The 20165-nt window shown below is 37.5% G+C and overlaps 1 protein-coding gene across 1 annotated transcript in view; it reads right to left on the reverse strand.

The window, feature by feature from the left end:
- The window catches only part of galr1b (galanin receptor 1b), a 75477-nt gene extending 69178 nt beyond the window's left edge, over window positions 1-6299 (reverse strand). The window contains exon 1 of the mRNA XM_051655432.1: window positions 5637-6299. Within this exon, the coding sequence (XP_051511392.1) occupies window positions 5637-6293 (657 nt within the window). The 5' untranslated portion in view covers window positions 6294-6299. The remainder of the gene's footprint in view (window positions 1-5636) is intronic.
- Window positions 6300-20165: the final 13866 nt, after the last annotated feature.

Genomic DNA, 20165 nt, shown 5'->3' on the forward strand with positions numbered 1-20165 from the left:
GTTCAACAACCCTGATTTTTGCAATCTCATTCCATTATCAGTCCCAAAGAATGATTTCAATGAGTGCTTCTGGATCTATTCTTATGCCTTTAAGACTTTACTGCTTTTATTTGCTTTTAAAGCTGTCTAATCATCGTGATGGTTAGTCAAAGCCAATATAATGTTTTATGTTTGCGTATTAATAATAACAATATTAATAATAAAGATAATAATCATAATAATTTATTATTAAATATTTTTCTAGTTTTTCATATATCTTTTATTTTATGAAATATAACATGGTTATTGCTAAATTATTTAATCATTGTGATTTTTATATAAATAAATAGGCGTAATATGAGGCTACTAATTACATAAGATTTTTTAATTTATTTATTATATATAAATTATGCTTTTAACCAAAGCGACTTACAAAATGAGGAAAGATATACAACATAAGCGATTCATCTTAAGGGGACAGTAACATGAAAGGTTATGCAATACAAAGTTTCAATTGTGTTAGAAAAGTAGTCAAGACAGAGATTAGAGTGCAAACATTTTTTTTTGTTTTTTTAAGAATGTAGGCTTAAGCTCTTCTATATAGCTTCTCATGACAAACCTTTGGATTTATTGATTCTTATAACTATTGCATTATGAATCGTTATTTATTGATTTTATTATTGTAAATACAGACTATTCAAAATGAGTTTTTGTGTTGTTGTATTTATATGAATTATTTATTTTACATAATCATTTAAACGTTGAATTGCTGTAAAACAAAAACTAAACCAAAATAAATAAATAAATAAAATAAAATACAAGTGTTAAGAAGTAAAAAGACAAAGAAAAAAAAGAAAGAAATCAGATATTGGATATGAATATGTTATGATCCATTTAAACCCAAGGCATTGATTGAAATAATAAGCTAAAATATACAAAACATAATTATAAGGTACTTTCTATTTTCCAACCACTAAATCAACTTTAAATAATATATTTTTTTTTCATTGTGTCGTTTATTTTTTTTAAATTTATTTTTGATTTCAGTTAAAGAGAATGGCATATATTTATCCAAACATTTTTTTATTATTTTTTTTTTTATTCGTATATTTAGGTCCTTATTAACAATTTTCCAAAATGAATGCACATAGAAATAACTAGCTAACAATAAAGTATTAAATTTAAAAGGAAAACAAAGAATATTGACCTAAATGGTGTAGGCTGAAGCTTTAGCTTATTATGCCTACCCTTTTTACATAACATATCCTAATAGGCATCACTTTCACCATTATATTTAGATTATACAAAAACAAAACAAAACAGTTCCAAATATTTCATACACAATAATTATCATACCTCAGTTATATATTTGTTTACCACCTTATTTTTACTTTTTTTTTTTTTTACAAAGTGAACTACACATTCTTAATTCCTTGTTGCAACTATTCCATAAGTTCCTTTGACAGTTTGTTTTTATATTTGTCCTTACCCTTGTTTTTTTTTTAAACATACATATTCCCCTAAATTCATATTGGCTCTCTCTAAACCTCTGAATACACATAGGAAATAAATTATTTTGTGCTTTGTACAATATCTGTGCAGTTTTAAGATCAACTAGATCACAACATTTTAAGGCATGTTATTTAATAAATAGTGCGTTGGTTGGTTCCTAATAATCTGATCGATTTACAATTCTTATAGCTCTATTCTGTAGCCTGAAAATTGGATTAGTGTTAGTTTTGCATGTGTTTCCCCATACCTCCACACAGTAATGTATGGAACTATGAGAGAGCAATACAGTATATACTGTATAGTGACTTCTGATTCAAGATATCTTTAGTTTTCTATAATATTGCAATGGTTTTAGACATTTTTGTTTTTACATTATTTATATGTGGTTTCCAACATAATTTATGATCAGTTATCACGCCCAGACATTTATTTTCATACACTCTTTCTATTTCATCATCATTGATCATAATTTTAGCTTGATGATTGATTTGCCGATTACCAAATATTATAAATGTATACACTGCAGTCACTAGCGAAACACTTAGTGTTTTGTCAAAATAAAGTGAAATTGGTAACTAACATTTTATGATAATGTATGATTTCATAAATCACTTTCAAATCAGTATGATCAAATCTATGTATTTGACAGAGAAAATTTGTATTTTGATTTTGATGAACATAATATACTGTTTGTATAATGACAAATTATGGGGGAAAAAACATGAAAATGTTAAAATGTTTCCAACCCTGAGTTTGAACCAGTTTGGAAAATTGGTCCATGTAGAACCTTTCAGAGGTTCCAAATATGAAGCAAAGGACAGAACTCCTTTGGGTTCTAAATAGAATCATTTCTTCTAAGAGTGTATATTATACAATAAATTCTTGCATTACTAAGAACGTTATTTATAAGTTCATTGTAAAATGACTATGTTGGTATTACAGTTGTGATAGTGGTTCTTGTGGCTATTACAAGTACTATTCCAACAATCCTGAGGTTGCAAAGGCCATCTCTGCCTGGAATCTTTGCAACCCCTCCATCTTTCTGAAAATCAGGATGGTTATCTTCAAACAAGAGAGAGAGAAAAAATACCATCACTTATTATATATTAGAAAGATTAAATGTTTTTGACATCATAAATGTTCGATTTGAGAACCATAATACTCATATACCGATCAGACACAACATTAAAACTACCTGCCTAATATTGTGTAGGTCCCCCTCGTGCTGTCAAAACAGCACCAACCCGCATGCTATTCTTCTCACCACAATTGTACAGAGCGGTTATCTGAGATACCATGGACTTTGTCAGTTCAAACCAGTCTGGCCATTCTCTTTTGACCTCTCTCATTAACAAGGCATTTCAATCCACAATACTGCTGCTCACTGGATGTTTTGTGTTTTTGGCACCATTCTGAGTAAATTCTAGAGACTATTGTGCGTGAAAATCCCAGGAGATCAGCAGTTACAGAAATACTCTAACCAGCCCATCTTGCACCACCAACAACAATAATAATAATAATAATAATAAATATAATTTATCACTCACCTATGACAGTGAAGACCTGGATTGGGATGAAGTGGTTCGGTAACAAAAGTATGAAGAACTTCGTTATGGACAAAGATAGACAAAGATGAAATCCTTCACGGGGTAGTACAGTAAAATACTTCACATTGCAAGGCTTCAGGTGTATACAGTTCCAGTACATTTTTAATTTACCTCCCACATCTTTGATCATACATCGAAAGGCACCACTTTTTCCAGTTGGGATCAGGTAGGCTATTCCACTGCTTTAATGGCAAGTAAAAACCGTTAATAGCTTAAATAGATGAAGAAATTAATTTTGTTCCTTGTGAATGATAGTGGAAGGAAGAGCGCAAAAATCAGTTGTTGTATTAAATGCAATAGCCGTGGGCTGAACTGTGACTAATCAGCAAGAGCAGAAAATGTATGCCAGTTGGGATCACTGTCACTAGACAGCTTTAATGACAAATAAATCCAGACAGGACGGCTTTAATGCATAAGAGTAGATTGAACAAATTTATATTATTCTTTGGGGGTTATAATGGAAGGAATACTGAAAAAAAAAAAAAAAAAAAAAACGGGCTGAACTGACTGACCAGTGCAAGCGGATGTTTCCTATCAGTTGAGATCATGGACATTAGACAGCTCATATAGCAAATAAATTCCTTAAAGAGGCTTTAATCAATAAGAATATATCCATAGGAACAGATTAATGTAATTCCTTTTAGTGAGAGCGGAAAGAGGAATGCAAAATTCTGAAAAAGTAATTTAAAGCAATAGTGGCTGACTGAACTTAACCAACCAGTAGGCTAAGAGAAATAGTTTTCTATTGCTCTTAGCCTACTGTAATTCATCAGCTCACAGTCATTCGACTGCTTTAATGGCAAGTAAGTTCCATAAAACGTTGTTAATACATAAGATTAGATCCATGAGAATAAATGATTAAAATTCCTTGTAGAGTGACAGTAGAAGGACGGGAGCAAAATTCGGAGCTTTGTAAATAGATTTAAGAATTCAAAATCCTCATAAATTTGACAGTTGTCAATGGTTCCAGCCATTTGCCGAAGTGGCTGGTCACATGACCTGCCACCAGCTGGCTGACTCCTGCCAGTATGGACTGGCAGGTTTTGTGAGCTGCCACTGTCGTCTCCCCAACTGCCAGTGGTTGGTGGCAGGTCATGTGATCCGTCAGTGGCAGCTCCTGCCACCAGTTGGCTGCCTTCTGTCAGTACGGACTGGCAGGTCTTGTGAGCTGCCACTGTCGTCTCCCCATCTGCCAGTATCTGGTGGCAGGTCCCGTGATCCGCCAGTGGCAGCTCTTACCAGCCAGTGAGAGATTGAACCCCTACTGAAAAAATATGCTCTGCTCACACGTCGATCAGGCTTGCGATGTGAAACGGGTGTTAGGTACACGGTCATCGACACGCTCAAACATGGTTGGTTACATAATTGCAATTATTAATTAAAATGATTACTTAATTGCATTTCATGTTAACATTGAAAATATTGGTCACCTAAGCATCTGGAACCTTTTGAATTTGACACAATTTTTACTAAGGTGCAATTTAAATAACACCTTATTTTTATTGGACTAGTTATAATATTCTTACTGTACCCATGGGTAGACACTTCACTAAATTGGGACTGTGCTTCTAGTGAAAATGTTTGTTTCCTAATGAAATGTTGTTTTCCTTTAATCAGGCTCTTAATAATTTACAGCAAGCCATCTCTTGAAATATCTTAAGGCATATGTGGTCAGTTTGTTAAATATCTGAAATCATTCCAACAGGAGGAAAAAATTTTCCATAATGCATAGAGCTATTCAGACTTTTAACCACTTCATTCTACATTGTACATGCTTCTGAAAGTTTAGCCTGAGAGTTGGCAACCCTTGAATAAAGGTCCTAGATTACATGATCTAAGATTCACAACTCAAACATGTCTCAAACAAAACTGTTCTCTGGATTTTTGTCTACTGAAATATTTTGGAGAGATTTTTATTCAAAGTTTTATCAGCTAAACGATCAACAACACAACAACACATTGAAGAGACTATAAGTGTTTCCCTCGCCTCGTTTTCATTCCCGTTCAAAAATTAAAGAGGGCGCTACTCTGAATAAGGTCAATGAAAAGTAATATCTGTTCAGCGCTCAGTGACGTCACGTTTGCATGAGCTATTGGCTACTACTTATAAGAGGGTTTTCCCATCTCGAACCTCAGACGCTAGGCTACTTGCAGAACTACACCATGAACTCTGTGTGGACGAATGACCACCTGTTGTCATCTTTAAACTGTTTTTGAGCATGACGCAATGATTAAAAAAAGTTCGAACCTTATTATGACCACTACTGTGCCCTGGGTGAATTACTGTGGCCATTGGGATAATCATGTTAACCCAACCCTTAACAGCATAATGTAGGGGAAACTCAACCTGCAGTAAACAGTCACAGGCGCCAACCTTTGGAATAATTGCACGCAGAACTTCCATTTTTAAACTGAGTAATAATTTTAGACGTTTGGAGACTCCCAAAAGCCTTTTGAATATCACACTTTCACTTTAAAGGATAAATCAGCTCGTACAAAGAAACACTTAAAATTAGTTTACCTCTGGTGAATCCTTACCTTGGCATAACAGCATGTGATCAAAAGCAGGGGTAACAGATAACCCATCACTAGAATGGTTACTTTATATGTGTGCTTTGCCACCCGCTCGGTCCATATCTCCCAACAGAACGAGCTGTTGGGCGCCGTGGGGTGATCCGTCAAAATTTGGTGCTGCGCAACCGGGACGGCAAAGACGAAGGAAAGCATCCAAATGACACAAACGCCTATAAGCGCATTCCTCCGGTTACGAATGCACGGGGACTTTTTGGAGAGAACAACAGCAATGTACCTGTCCACGGACATGGCCACGAGCGTGAAAATGCTCACCAGCATGCTGACCATGACAAAATAGTGCACAAATTTACACAGAAACGCCCCGAAGATCCACTCGGGAAGGGAGTATATGGTGGCCTGAAAAGGGACGCAAAACAGGAGAAAACATAAGTCTGCTATACTGAGGTTGAGGATGAAAATGTTAGTGGTACTTCTCGAGCGCCTCGACTTTATTTTCCCAACGACAACAATCACCAGAGTGTTCCCAATGATTCCCAAGAAAAATATACATCCAAATATGACGGGCACAACCACTACCTCCGGACCAAAAGTTTCGGTCGTGTCGTTCGTGTCCATGTGCTCTTCCGTCCAAATTATCGTTTCATTTCGGGATAACCCCATGTTTCCTTGGATTCAAGAAGTCCGGTCGAAATAAAATCACCGAGGTCCGTTCATGAGTAATGAATGCAAGTGGTACAATCACTCCTCAATTCGGGTTCTCATTTTCTCAAATTCATAATTTCCCAAGTTAACGCGCACTGACACATCTTCGCCGTCAAGCGCGAGCTCATTTGTGGAGTACTCGGGTAGGCTGGGAAACGCACCGGCTGGGTGTGAAACGCACATCATACTAAATTGTGTATTCCGTCCAGGGAAGACGCTGGAACACGGTCAATTCAAAGGCTCAGTACGGAAAGTTTCCGCCCGGAAGCGGCTAAAATGGTCCTGTGCAGTGATATGTTTTATATCTTCTCAGAAGTTTAATTAATAACGATTTTTTTCTTGTGTGTCATAGCAATAACCATGTCGTTGGGTCAAAGAGCACTGACATACATCTGTGTGCCACAGCGTCTCCGTAATAATGAATGAACTTGGCTTCATCTACAAAAATGTCTGAGGACCTTTACACTTGTTTTCACATTACCATAAAGTGCCCAGATAACCTACCACGCGCAGACTCAGTGACTCACTTGTGTGTGTATGCTGCAGTTGATCAGCAGCCTGCCACTATCTCACTATGCCAACAACAACAGAGTGAAACATTAAAGGTTTTTCAAACCTGCCGAATGAGCCACATACGGAAATATCCACTTTCTTTCTTTCTTTCTTTCTTTTTCTTTCTTTCTTTCTTTCTTTCTTTCTTTCTTTCTTTCTTTCTTTCTTTCTTATGTCTTCTTTCTTTCATTCTGTCTGTCTTCTGTCTTCTTTCTTTCTTCTTTCTTTCTGTCTTCTTTCTTCTTTCTTTCTGTCTGTCTTCTGTCTTTCTTTCATCTTTCTTTCTTTCTTTCTTTCTTTATGTCTTTCTCTCTGTCTTCTTCTTTCTTTCATCTTTCTTTCGTCTTTCTTTCTTTATGTCTTTCTCTGTCTTCATCTTTCTGTCTTTTATCTTTCTTTCATCTTCTTTCTTTCTTTATGTCTTCTTTCTTTCTGTCTGTCTTCTGTCTTTGTTTTCTTTCATTTTGTCTGTCTTCTGTCTTTCATCTTTCTTTCTTTCTTTATGTCTTTCTGTCTTCTTTAGTCTTTCTTTCTTTGTCTTCTTTCTTTCTTTCATCTTTCTTTCTTTATGTCTTCTTTCTTTCTGTCTGTCTTCTGTCTTTGTTTTCTTTCATTTTGTCTGTCTTCTGTCTTTCATCTTTCTTTCTTTATGTCTTTCTCTCTGTCTTCTTTCTTTCATCTTTCTTTCGTCTTTCTTTCTTTGTCTTTCTTTCTTTCTTTCTGTCTTCTGTCTTTCTGTTTTCTTTCCTTCATTCTGTGTCTTCTGTCTTCTTTCTTTGTCTTCTTTCTTTCTTTTATATTTCTTTCATCTTCTTTCTTTGTCATCTTTCTTTCTTTCTTTCTTTCATCTTTCTTTATGTCTTCTTTCTTTCTGTCTGTCTTCTGTCTGTTTTCTTTCTTTCATTTTGTCTGTCTTCTGTCTTTCTTTCATCTTTTGTCTTTCATCTTTCTTTCATCTTCTTTCTTTCTTTCTTTCTGTCTTCTTTCTTTGAGACACATATACTACGAAATGTGAATTACTTTACATCTACTGCAAAAACACGTTAGACCAACAATATTCCCCCAAATGTTGCCCTACAAGAGTTGTCTGTACAAACAATTTAATATTGAGCAATGTTACTGATTTGCGAGTTCCCAGCATGCATTACAACATTAATAAATTATGCGGTTAGTGCTATATAGGCTTATTTATGCTGTTGTTGTTGTTGTTTTTTGTTGCCACTGCTTGTTAAATTGTTGTGTGGTGATGTCCAGAGCTCATCTTTCTACTTAATGAGGTTTGTCATGTATTGAAGTTTGTAGGTTAAGGGTTGAGGTCTAACTGTGTCTGTAACAAAGTTTTGCATGAATAGCCTTACATATTGACGGATGCAATTATTGTACTTAAGTAATATAAAACCATATAGACGAATGAAACTGTCGTGGAATAAAAGTTACTGAACAAGAAATCTGCAGTTGCCTAGACTAGACTTTATTAGCTGAACAAATTATTTTGCATTTAGGGAACAAACAAATTCAAACTGACTAAACAAAGCGATTTTACTGAGTACATTTATTGAGACTTCTTCCTGAATCTTACTGAATCATGTTGCCTTGTTTTTATTTTATTTTTTTTTTACTTTTCTCAACAATTCCTTTTTTACAGTGCAGCCACAGCCATCAACAGCACAATATTTAGTGAACTTGACCACATTTAGCTCTTATTGTTAGTTCTTCTGGTCTTCTAGGAATAAAAGCATTTATCATGCTTTCTCCTCATTACTTCACTGTGACTGGGTGGGCCAAGTGTTTCTGATAAAGACAGTGATGTGTTGGGCCAAACATTTTTCATAGTAATTATTAGATCTTAGCACTTTCATTGTAAGTAACATGAACATCAATTAACACAAAAAAATAAAATTAAACAACCTTAATACTATGAATTTATTTATATTAAAATAATCATGGGTATTCAATTCAAGGTCAAGCTATACATTCCTTAAAAAGGACTGGCTGACATCCTCAGCTATCAAATAGGTTTTGATTAACTTTGCTTTGAAAGTAAAAAACACAATGATTTTAATGTTTAAGGGATATGGACCCTTTTCACATATATGGGTTTGGAATGCAGAAGTAAACAATCGCAGGGAAACTTGCATAGCGGTGAATAGGAGACCACAGCAAATACCATTTTTGCTTACCCGTTTGCCTCAACTGTAAGATAAAAAATCCACTATTAAGCTTTCACAACTTTCCAGAACAAATTGCTAGATTTACGCTGCTAAATAAGGTGGAAACATGTCATCACAGTCTGTGCAAAAGGGTCAGTTGTTTACAAAAAGTCTAAATTCTCTTTCTCTATAATCCTTCCAATAAATAAGAAAAATGTGCCATTCTTTCCCTATTAAATATTGTGAATTTGCAGACTGGTTGTTATTAAACTCACTGTTGTATGTTGTTAAATTCACCACTGAGACACAAACATATGAGACAGCAATGCCCTGCTCATTCAGAGTACCCAATTCAAGGGCTCTGCTTTTCGGAGCTTTTGTTTTAGTGTTGTTAGTTGTTTTTCATTTGTGGAAGACCAATCAATGTGTATGTTTTCAATGCATTTTTGCTTAACAAGAAATTACAAGGAATGTGCAACTCGATTTGTTTGTGCCCCACCAGAAATAAAGAGCCAGAGATGCCATAGAGATGCGTTGCTTTAACCAGGAGCAATTTTTATTAATTCTGTGAGTGCACAAGATCACTAATAGCAAATCCATTCCAAGACAATCAAAACAGGCAAAACCCAGAAAATCCTTAATTTAGCATGAGTGTACTTATATTGAAATTTAAACTTGAGTGGCAAGGCCTGGCACTTTATCTGATAAACAGATCAAGTGAAATCTCTCAAAGGGGGATTTTTACATAAAATATCCTTCTCAATTATAGAAAGAAAAATTTAAAAACATCACTTTTTTTGCTAGTGATCTGAAGTAAATTTTCATAATAAGTGTGATTTTTAGGGTCATTTTGGAGCAAGGTAGGGAAGATCAGGTGCAATTATACCATACTAAATATCTTTATTCATAAACAAGTTAGAGCAACATTTACTCAGATTTTGACAGTTGCTCAGCACATGATCAATATAGTTATAAAGGAGAAATGCTATACTTATATAAAGAAAACAGTGATTATAAGAATCAAAGCAAAATATTACTCCTTTTTGGTACAGTATGTTCTCTTTACTGAGCTACATTGTTCCAGAGCTGTCATAACTCAGGCTGCATCCCCCTATCAAATTTGATATTATGATCTAGTCTTTCTCAATGTAATTATATTATTATTAGGCAGAGGCTATTTGCATTAAGTGCAAAAAGCAACAAAAAACATCTTCTTTGCATTAAGTGCAAATAGCATTCAATGCTTACACCCCTGTTTAAATATTAACATACAGTGTATGGGCATCACTGTAGCATTTTTATTGTGTTTATTTGGAGTCCCACAGACACCCCACACCAACCCTTACCCCTAACCCTACCTCACAAATATTAACCATGTTTTACTACAGTAACCATAGTATCACAATGGTATTTTTCTAGTAAAATCATAGTAACCACAAAATTAAACATGGGTACTATTAACTACTATTAACGACATGTTACTGTAGTAACACCATGGTTAGTACATCAGAACTATATAGTTTCCACCAAAACACATGGTTACTGCAATATTACTACAATAAAACCTTGGTTAATTTTATCCGGATCAAATCCTTATCTCAACACCCCGACCGTCACTGTGACCAAATCACTGCGAGGAATCTCTTTTATTTATTACTATAAGTAGTATTATAGGAAATATTAAGAGTAGAGACATGGGAAAAAGTATGTCAAGGGGTGGAATTCGAACCTGGATCTCCAGGGTGACAACACATACACATACCATCGTTACACCCATATTACAGCTGCACATGGGGGCACAGTTTGTCGTAAAATCCTGTGTTTCTACCAGACTACTGGAATGCAAATAGTAACTTAGTTATCCAATCTCTTAATCCACTGAATGTCTAACCCGTTAACTGGTTTAATGTCTCTTCCCCATCGCGAAAAATTCAAATATGCTTGCCTTCATTTGATCAGCAGTTGACCCCAAATAAATCTGTTGTGGCTGTCTTGATTTTTGGTCTGAGCAGTGGTGGGCAGAGTTAGTGTAAATAGCCTCTATAACTTCCCCATTGCACATGAAATTGCAGCACTACAATGCCAATTTTGTGGCCTTCATTTTATTGTGGTGATCTGGTAATTATGCCCAGGTACAAGACTCAGTCATATACACTATATTGCCAAAAGTATTCGCTCACCTGCCTTTAGACGCATATGAACTTAAGTGACATCCCATTCTTAATCCATAGGGTTTAATATGACATCAGCCCACCCTTTGCAGCTATAACAGCTTCAACTCTTCTGGGAAGTCTTTCCACAAGGTTTAGGAGTGTGTTTATGGGAATTTTTGACCATTCTTCCAGAAGCGCATTTGTGAGGTCAGACACTGATGTTGGACGAGAAGGCCTGGCTCACAGTCTTCGCTCTAATTCATCCCAAAGGTGCTCTATCGGGTTGAGGTCAGGACTCTGTGCAGGCCAATCAAGTTCTTCCACACCAAACTCGCTCATGCATGTCTTTATGGACCTTGCTTTGTGCATTGGTGTGCAGTCATGTTGGAACAGGAAGGGGCCATCCCAAAACTGTTACCACAAAGTTGGGAGCATGGAATTGTCCAAAATCTCTTGGTACGCTGAAGCATTCAGAGGGCCAAGCCCAGCTCCTGAAAAACAACCCCACACCATAATCCCTCCTCCACCAAACTTCACAGTTGGCACAATGCAGTCAGACAAGTACCGTTCTCCTGGCAACTGCCAAACCCAGACTCGTCCATCAGATTGCCAGATGGAAAAGCGTGATTCGTCACTCCAGAGAACGCGTCTCCACTGCTCTAGAGTCCAGTGGCAGCGTGCTTTACACCACTGCATCTGACGCTTTGCATTGCACTTGGTGATGTATGGCTTGGATGCAGCTGCTCGGCCATGGAAACCCATTCCATGAAGCTCTCTATGCACTGTCCTTGAGCTAATCTGAAGGCCACATGAACTTTGGAGGTCTGTAGCGATTGACTCTGCAGAAAGTTGGTGACATCTGCGCACTATGCGCCTCAGCATCCGCTGACCCCGCTCTGTCATTTTACGTGGCCTACCACTTCGTGGCTGAGTTGCTGTCATTCCCAATCGCTTCCACTTTGTTATAATACCACAGACAGTTGACTGTGGAATATTTAGTGCGAGGAAATTTCACGACTGGACTTGTTGCACAGGTGGCATCCTATCACAGTACCACGCTGGAATTCACTGAGCTCCTGAGAGCGGCCCATTCTTTCACAAATGTTTGTAGAAGCAGTCTGCATGCCTAGGTGCTTCATTTTATACACCTGTGGCCTTGGAAGTGATTGGAACACCTGAATTCAATTATTTGGATGGGTGAGCGAATACTTTTGGCAATATAGTGTATGTAGGTGTTACTAGTTCCAAGGAAAGCTGTTTGTACTTCCAAAAGTTTGAAAGTACAGCCTTGAGGCACTCCTGTGCTCACACAGTGTTTGGGGTGGGACTATCTGTTTGTCCAACTGGGGGAAGTGTTTGGGAAACCTGTTTGAAAACAGTCAATATTTTGGCAGTTTTGTTTGGTAATGTTAGAAGTGCAGAAAATATTCCTACTGCTTTTGCTCTAACATTTTTGATGCACGCCTGGCCATATCTGATCACGGATGAGACATATTGGCATAAAACTCAGATATCTTTCTAATCTGACAAGGAATTTGTTTTCTTGTCACTAAAAGTTAACATTCTGGAGGGGGGAGTGTTTTAATGTAAACTGCAGCAGTATTCATTGCATCATATCATGAACAAGATGAACAATCTTTAAACATTTAACCTCTCCTCCGTCTTCACTCATATTGGTATTCGCTGACAAAATGCGCTCCTCGTCTGCATAAAGTTAAAGTTTTCTCAACTTTCTGAACAGCCGCTGTTGCTCAATGGACCTTTAAGTCACCAGCTCTCATTGAATTTTTTATTTTTTATTTTTGCTTCAAGTCGCTTGTTAGTAATTGATTAGATGCTCAGATATGTACCACACTTCCACAATACACTCCATCCACTCGGGGGAGTACCTCTGAATTCCTTTTTTATTACCGGAAGGGGAAGTGCCTATATGAGAGAGGACTCCGACCAGGTGGAAGCGGATCTAGGTGAAACCATTCCGGTGGAGACACCAAACAGGTGGTGATGCTGAAAGACACTCGGGGCTAGGTGGAGAAGCGGTAGCTCACCCCTGAGCCATTGGACAAGCCATCAGTTTTCCTCTCTTCCCCCTTTTGTCCGTTTTATGGACGGATTGGAATATTGCCTATTTTGAGACCTTACTTTGATAGCACATGTACATCACCAGGCGCCTATTTGATATTTGTGTTTACATCTGGAAGACATACTGTATCTTTTAGGTTGTTTTCTCATCTGCAATACGTCTTTAATATGTTTCCTCTCGGATGTCAATAAGACATCAGCAGATGTCTTTGAGACATTTATGATTTAGAATGTTGGTAAATCTGATCTTTTTATGATGTTTAGCAGATGTTAATAAGATAGCTTTCCAGATGAAAAGCTCTTAAACAGAGATCGAACTGAACCCGCTCTTACAAAAATCGAGAGTTCATGGCAAATTTGTTGCAAACATACCGCAAATTTGTTACTCAATATTTTCAGTATTTGCAAATGAGCTTGTGATTCACCACAAATGTTTGACAGATGTTTGCAGCTCTTCATAGTGGTGAACCTGTAGCAAACCTTTGGCAACAATGGACAAATATCCACAAGTTTACTGCAAAGCTAATTTACATGTGAAAATATTCAGTGGCAAGTTTTGCAGCAAGTTTGTGACAAATTTGCGATGAACTCTCGATTTTTGTAAGGGTAATGTTTGGGCACACCAAAAATGAAGTCAATGCTTGGGCTCGATGGGGATGCTAAGGATGAGGAACTACTTGCTCCTTTCAAAACCATATACACAATAGCTTTACACATTTTATTTTCATGCTGAGTACTGGCAACACATAGATTTTAATGTTAAGATTCCCAGCTAGTAAGCCTTTCTATTTACTCCTAGACAACACGGCCACAGCATTTGTGTGGTGGTTAGCTGGTGAATTTGTAACACATTGCATGTATGAATGGGTGATTTACATGTCTTGCAAGATTAAATCAAATGGTTGCAAATTTAGATAAAATTAAAGTAGATGTAGATGTATGAAATATTTAGATGAAACCAGTATGCAAACTACTGAGTAAAAGAGACCAAAAGCTAAAAATGGAGAGAAAGAGTAGAAATAGAGATGCTATTAGCTGCGTTTCCACTATCGGGCCAAATGAGTGAGTGCTAGTGCATACCAGGGCCAGTTGCATTCCCACTGTCACTTCTGGGGCTTCATCCTTCCTCCTCGCGGCTTCGTAGGCGCCAGTGGCCTTTGGTCCACCGATTACCCTTTGGCCAAACAAGGCCAACTCTGGATTGAGGCGGGGTTAATGTCAAAGGCGGAGTTTAGCTGAATTAGGTCAGAGGGTCAGCACCATGATACGAAAGGAAGATGTGAATAAGTATATTGTGGCCGAACTTGACAAGTTCTGTATTCAGCGCACAACGGTACAGGTTGAGGAAAATTGTTAAAAATTGCAGGCACAGTACAAGTCCATTAAGACACACAATAGACAAATCGGTGCCAAAAGGAAGAATTTTCTATGGTTCGAGATCATGGACAGCGTGCTGGGACATCATCTTGCTGTTAGTGGAGGGACCACTCAGAACACCATGGCAGTTACAGTCGGTAAGTTGTCTGCATTAACTTATCTTGTTAGCTAGCTAATGCTTACAAAAGATATAAACTCGATATATTAACTAGATAACATGATACCTCAGCTTGAGTTTCCCTCTTGCTTGTGAAATGGGTGGGGTGTGTGACATTGGCACCAGGGTGGTATATTAAGGTTTTAGGGCAACGCTGCAGGGCTTTTGGCCCGATGGTGGGAATGCAGATCGATTTAGGTCTCGCAGCTCGTGGTCCGAGACTATTTGTCCCAGCTGACCAGCTGATAGCCCTGGCTCGCAATAGCTCGATGTTGGTAAAGCAGCTATTGAGAACTAGGAGTCTGGCCTGATGGCCTGTAAACCAATTGCTCAGGATCGCAGAGCTCAGGTAAAGAAGAAAAGGAGAAACCAAGAGCAGAGCCTCGAGAAAGATAGCAAGTCACAATCCTTTTTTATCCTTTCCTTGACCATGTGACCAAAACCAAACCTGATGAATTTAAATCAGCTGACCACCTTTAACATCCACTGTACAGACCCCGAGTATACTTTACAAACACCACCACTTCAGCCAGTCAGCTGAAATATCACTATTAGCACCCTCTGTATGCCTTGGAATTCAAAAAGGCTCTTTTCATGAGGAGATGGGGTTGTAACAGAAATGAATTCCTTTGTTCATTTTCAACCCTACATAGGAACAGTGATTGTTTGAATATGTTTATACACATTAGGACTGGCTTATCTTCATAGTGTTTCAGTGTCCCTTGTGTCACCTTATCAGGCCTTGCAGATTTCCTGCGTTTTATCTATTTAGAGGTTTGTGAATATCATTCTCTTTGATTTAAGTGTGGGGAATAAAGTGGAGTTATTGAGATAATGAGTAAAAATGGTGGCTTTGTGAAAATGTGAGATTGGAAGTGTGTTGCAAGACTTATGAAGAGAATCAGTAGTCTTGGAATGGATCATGTACAGTAGACTTGCAAACATTTTAAAAATGTTTTAAAAGTTTAGCATTCCAAATACTGGGAGAAATTCAGGAATATCTGACTCTTGCCTGAATCTGTAGTTTCTCACTGTTTATGAAAAACAGACATTTCATCCTTGAATAATTTAACTTTTTAAATTTTAAAAAGTCTATATATGAGCATTTTGACATATTGTACATGAGACGTCCTATAAAAATAAAGATTGAAGAAAGTCAAGGACAGGCAAATGATATCGGATGGTGCAAGTTTATTGACGAGTTTCTCTATGTACTGTATATATTACAGTATTTATTCATACATCTTAACCATTTCCACATTCTGCCTCTTTCAGTTCTGCCACTTTACTGTACTGTACAGTGTAGTAATGGATTATATGTAATCTGGATTTGTAATGGGATTAAATTACATTTTAAAATACTTGCAATTGGACTACAGTTACTTTGGAATGGATTACATGATAACATGTTAAAAAGGCAATGGCAGTAAATTATTCATAATTTATTGATCACCATACTTTTTCTCCTTTTTAAATCTTTTACATTCTTCACTCTAAATCAGCCTACCTACGATATACTGTACATAGAGATGGAGAGGGGGAGGGTTCTGAAATCGCATACAGACAGAGAAGTGTCTGTCTATGTCCTGCAATACTACTTCAAGACATGCCCACTACAAGGCATACCTACTACAAGTTACGCACCGTTCAAATAACAGGCAATTCTATTATTCTATTAACAGAACCAGAGCTAGAAGATCTCTGGTAGTCCTTTTCCACCGAAATGGTGATGGTACCTGTGCTGAGCCTGTGATCGGCTGGTTCACGGCTGGGGCAATCTGGAGCCTATAGCAAACCGGACACATTTTTCCACCGACTTGAGAGCCGAACGGTGACGTGACAGGTTAGGAAATAGAGGAAATATTTAAACATACAGAGGAATGTGATCCAATTACATTGCTCAACAAGATTGGCAGAGACGATACTACGCACAATACGACAGGTAACGTAACTACATTATTATGTATAAACTTTTTAATGTGGCTTAACTTGCTAAGTACTATAAACTGTAACAGTAGAATCGTTATTAACATTTGTGTAGCAGATCGTTATATTTGGATGTTTGCCATTGTATATAATATTATGTTTACTCCTTGATGGAGAATCCTACTGCTTTACGTAACATATATAGCAGAGATCTTCCTAACTAAGTAAGCAGCTGGTCAAATATTCCCTTACTGAACAAAACAATGCACACAATGAGATGAGAAGAGTGTTAGGAAAGCTAACAAAGTTATAATAAATCTCAAAAAGTCTCAAAGTATAATAAATTACCGAGATCAGCTGCAGAAGACACAGGCTATTTGGTGTTTATCTCAAGCGAGACTGACTGAATTCAATGCTCAGGTTAGTAAGCTGGATGGTCGGTGTCTGAGCACAAAAGTCCAAGACGTCGTTGCTTCCTCCACTGCCGATTTTGTTTGGGTCTCTTATGCTCCCTTTACATTCTTTATAGTTTTCAATTTGTTTATGATTTGGTCAGTCATCCATTTGAAGCTGGCGTGCAACATTTCTTGTCGTTTCTCTGTGTTGACTTTTATCCTTTGCGATCTCTCTATTTTATCTCGGATCTCCGTGGAAGACCATATCGCAAGTAGAGCGTTCATTTCCTGAACACTTTTTATGTCTGACATTTTTGTGGGTTTTTTATTGTTGTTAAAGAGTGATAAAGTACTCCTTGCTGCAGACGGTATCTACTGTAGTTGTTTGGAAACTACCTGGTGACGAAATATAATCCCGCCCTCCGCTCCCCCAACGTAACTGGGTCCAGTGTAGAGACAAGCAAGCTTTTGGGGCCAGTGCGGAACCAGATTTTCCGCCCTGGAACGACCTTTAAACTTGTGGAAACATGAGGAACCAGGATCCTGCCCCCAAACCATGTCGGTGGAAAAGGGCTATGACAGAACCCTTCCAGCAAGGAATCCTACAAGCTTAGCATAAAATAGCATAATGCGGCAGTCCCATAGACATTCTATGGGTGGTATACTGGCAAAAAGACAAGAGGCAGTTTTTTTTTATGGATGTCTATGGAAGAGATGCTTCAGCATGCTGAATAAACTACGTTTGTACATTTGTACGTTTGTTTGTCATTTCATGAATTGACCGCCTGTCTGCCATGTCTTCAACATTACACTAAACAATCCTTTTGAAATGAACTATGTGTGGAGTTAACTATGATAAAATAGCTGTTTTATAAGAGAAGGCACAGGCAATTTTGTGACATTTAGAAGTTAGTTTACCGCTCTCCCCATTAATTTGTATGGCATCCACAGAGAGTGACTTAGGCTGTTTCTCAATGTCCGTTCCTTTTGTGTTCTTACGTTCTTGTAGACTTGTTTCACGTCATCACCCATACCATAGTTAAGAGGTTGTTGAATCTACATATCATAGCACATCTCAAAACTCGCATAGATGCGTTTTACGTCCTCAAGTCTTCTAAGTTCGCTTTTTCAAGGTAGTTAGACAAGAATAAGGGTTAGCTTGTGAATGAACTGAAAAAACTCAACAAATAAATGTTTAATGTCACTATTTATATATTCTGTTTAATAATATACTGTATGTGACATATCATTTAAACATTATTCTTTGTTATATTTACACAGTTAAGGCAGCATGAATCATACAGCTATTGCATAGGGTTTTAAATGTTTTTTTGGCAATAGAATCGCTCTATGATCTAAGGGAGGCGTTACTTGGAGTGGGCGTGTCGTGTAGTGGGTGTTCCTTGTCGTCTTGTGGGATGCAGACAGATACACTTGCATAGACTTGATACTTGTCATTAGCCAGGTGAAAATGGAGTGGTCTAAATCGGCATTTGACCAATAATTTGTTACAGTTATATAGTGCTTATCTAGACAATCAAAGCACTTTACATAGTATAGGGGAAATCTCATCAACCACCACCAGTGTGCAGCATCCACCTGAATGACGTGACGGCAGCCATAGTGTGCCAGAATGCCCACCACACACCAGCTGTTGGTGAAGAGGAGAGTACAGTGATGTAGCCAATTCATATACAGTATACTGGGGATTACTAGGAAGCCATGATGGATAGAGACCAATGGGAAGCTTTGGCCAGGACACCAGAGTTAAACCCCTACTTTTTAATGAGAAGTGCTGTGGGATTTTTAATGACCACAGAGAGCCAAGTCCTCGGTTTAACATCTCATCCAAAAGATGGTGCTTTGTTACAGTATAATGTACCCGTCATGATAATGGGGCATTAGGATACACACAGACTCAGCAAAGTAAAGCGAGCAGAGTCGAGTCGAACCGTAACGTGCAGTGGAAAAGTGCCATAACACCTCTTCCAGCAGCAACCGTAGTTTCCCCCATGAGGTCTTCCATCCAGGTACTAGCCAGGCTCAACCCAGCTTGGCTTCAGGGGGTAATCAGGCAAGAGCTGCAAGGTGATATGCTGCTGACTAGGATGTACAGAAATAATTTAACTTTTAAGGCAGCATGTGGCAAAAGCATCATTGTGTGCAATGTAAACTCAGCCTTACAAAAGTTAATGTTCTGTCAACTGCAAAGGATTCAATGACAAATTTAGCATGTTTTCTTAACTTTCTGAACTTAACTGCTGAGGAACAAATTTTAATTATTATTTGAATTATCACTCTGTGTGTTATATAACCATGTGTCGCTATGTGTTTGGAAGGGTTTTATCCATCAAATACACCATATTCACTATGTAATCTAATTGCATTAGTTCTGTAAAAAAAATGTATCTTTCTTTTGTTCTTTGCCTCAAAAATTGTAATGAATGCACTTTTGCTTTAGTAATAACTTTGAGGCTGTTTTTGTGATGCTGATTCTCAAATACCTGTATACCTGGTCTGATCTCTTACCACACATGGATGGCATTTGTTAGCAATAAATAATATAATTTTTATGTAAAAATGGTACAAGATTATCCAACTCATGCAAGTGACATAAAAATAGAGTTAAATTGGAAGTAATCCAAAAGCAATCTGATTAGATTACCCCAAAAATTTCATCTGCGTGATAACGTTGCTGATTGCAATTTTTGTCATGTAATTTTCAATCATTACCCTATTGCAATCCAGAAGTAATCTACCCAGCACTATGTACAGTGTATTTATTACTTATCACAGCCATCGCACAACCTACCATTTTTATTTGTTCTGCTTCAGCTACTAATTCTCCATCAGCCCATCTGCATCATTAGCAGGTTACTGTATTTATTTGTGCACTATGATTGTACTATGACAAAGTTTGCACTACTTTACATTTAATCCTCACACTTACTGCTATCACTGTATGCTACCAAATATCGCCATCTGTACTGTATATATGACAATGCAAAGCTTTATAACCCCTGACTCAGTACTACTCA

Source organism: Myxocyprinus asiaticus, chromosome 2 (assembly GCF_019703515.2).
Source record: "Myxocyprinus asiaticus isolate MX2 ecotype Aquarium Trade chromosome 2, UBuf_Myxa_2, whole genome shotgun sequence".
Taxonomy (NCBI): domain Eukaryota; kingdom Metazoa; phylum Chordata; class Actinopteri; order Cypriniformes; family Catostomidae; genus Myxocyprinus; species Myxocyprinus asiaticus.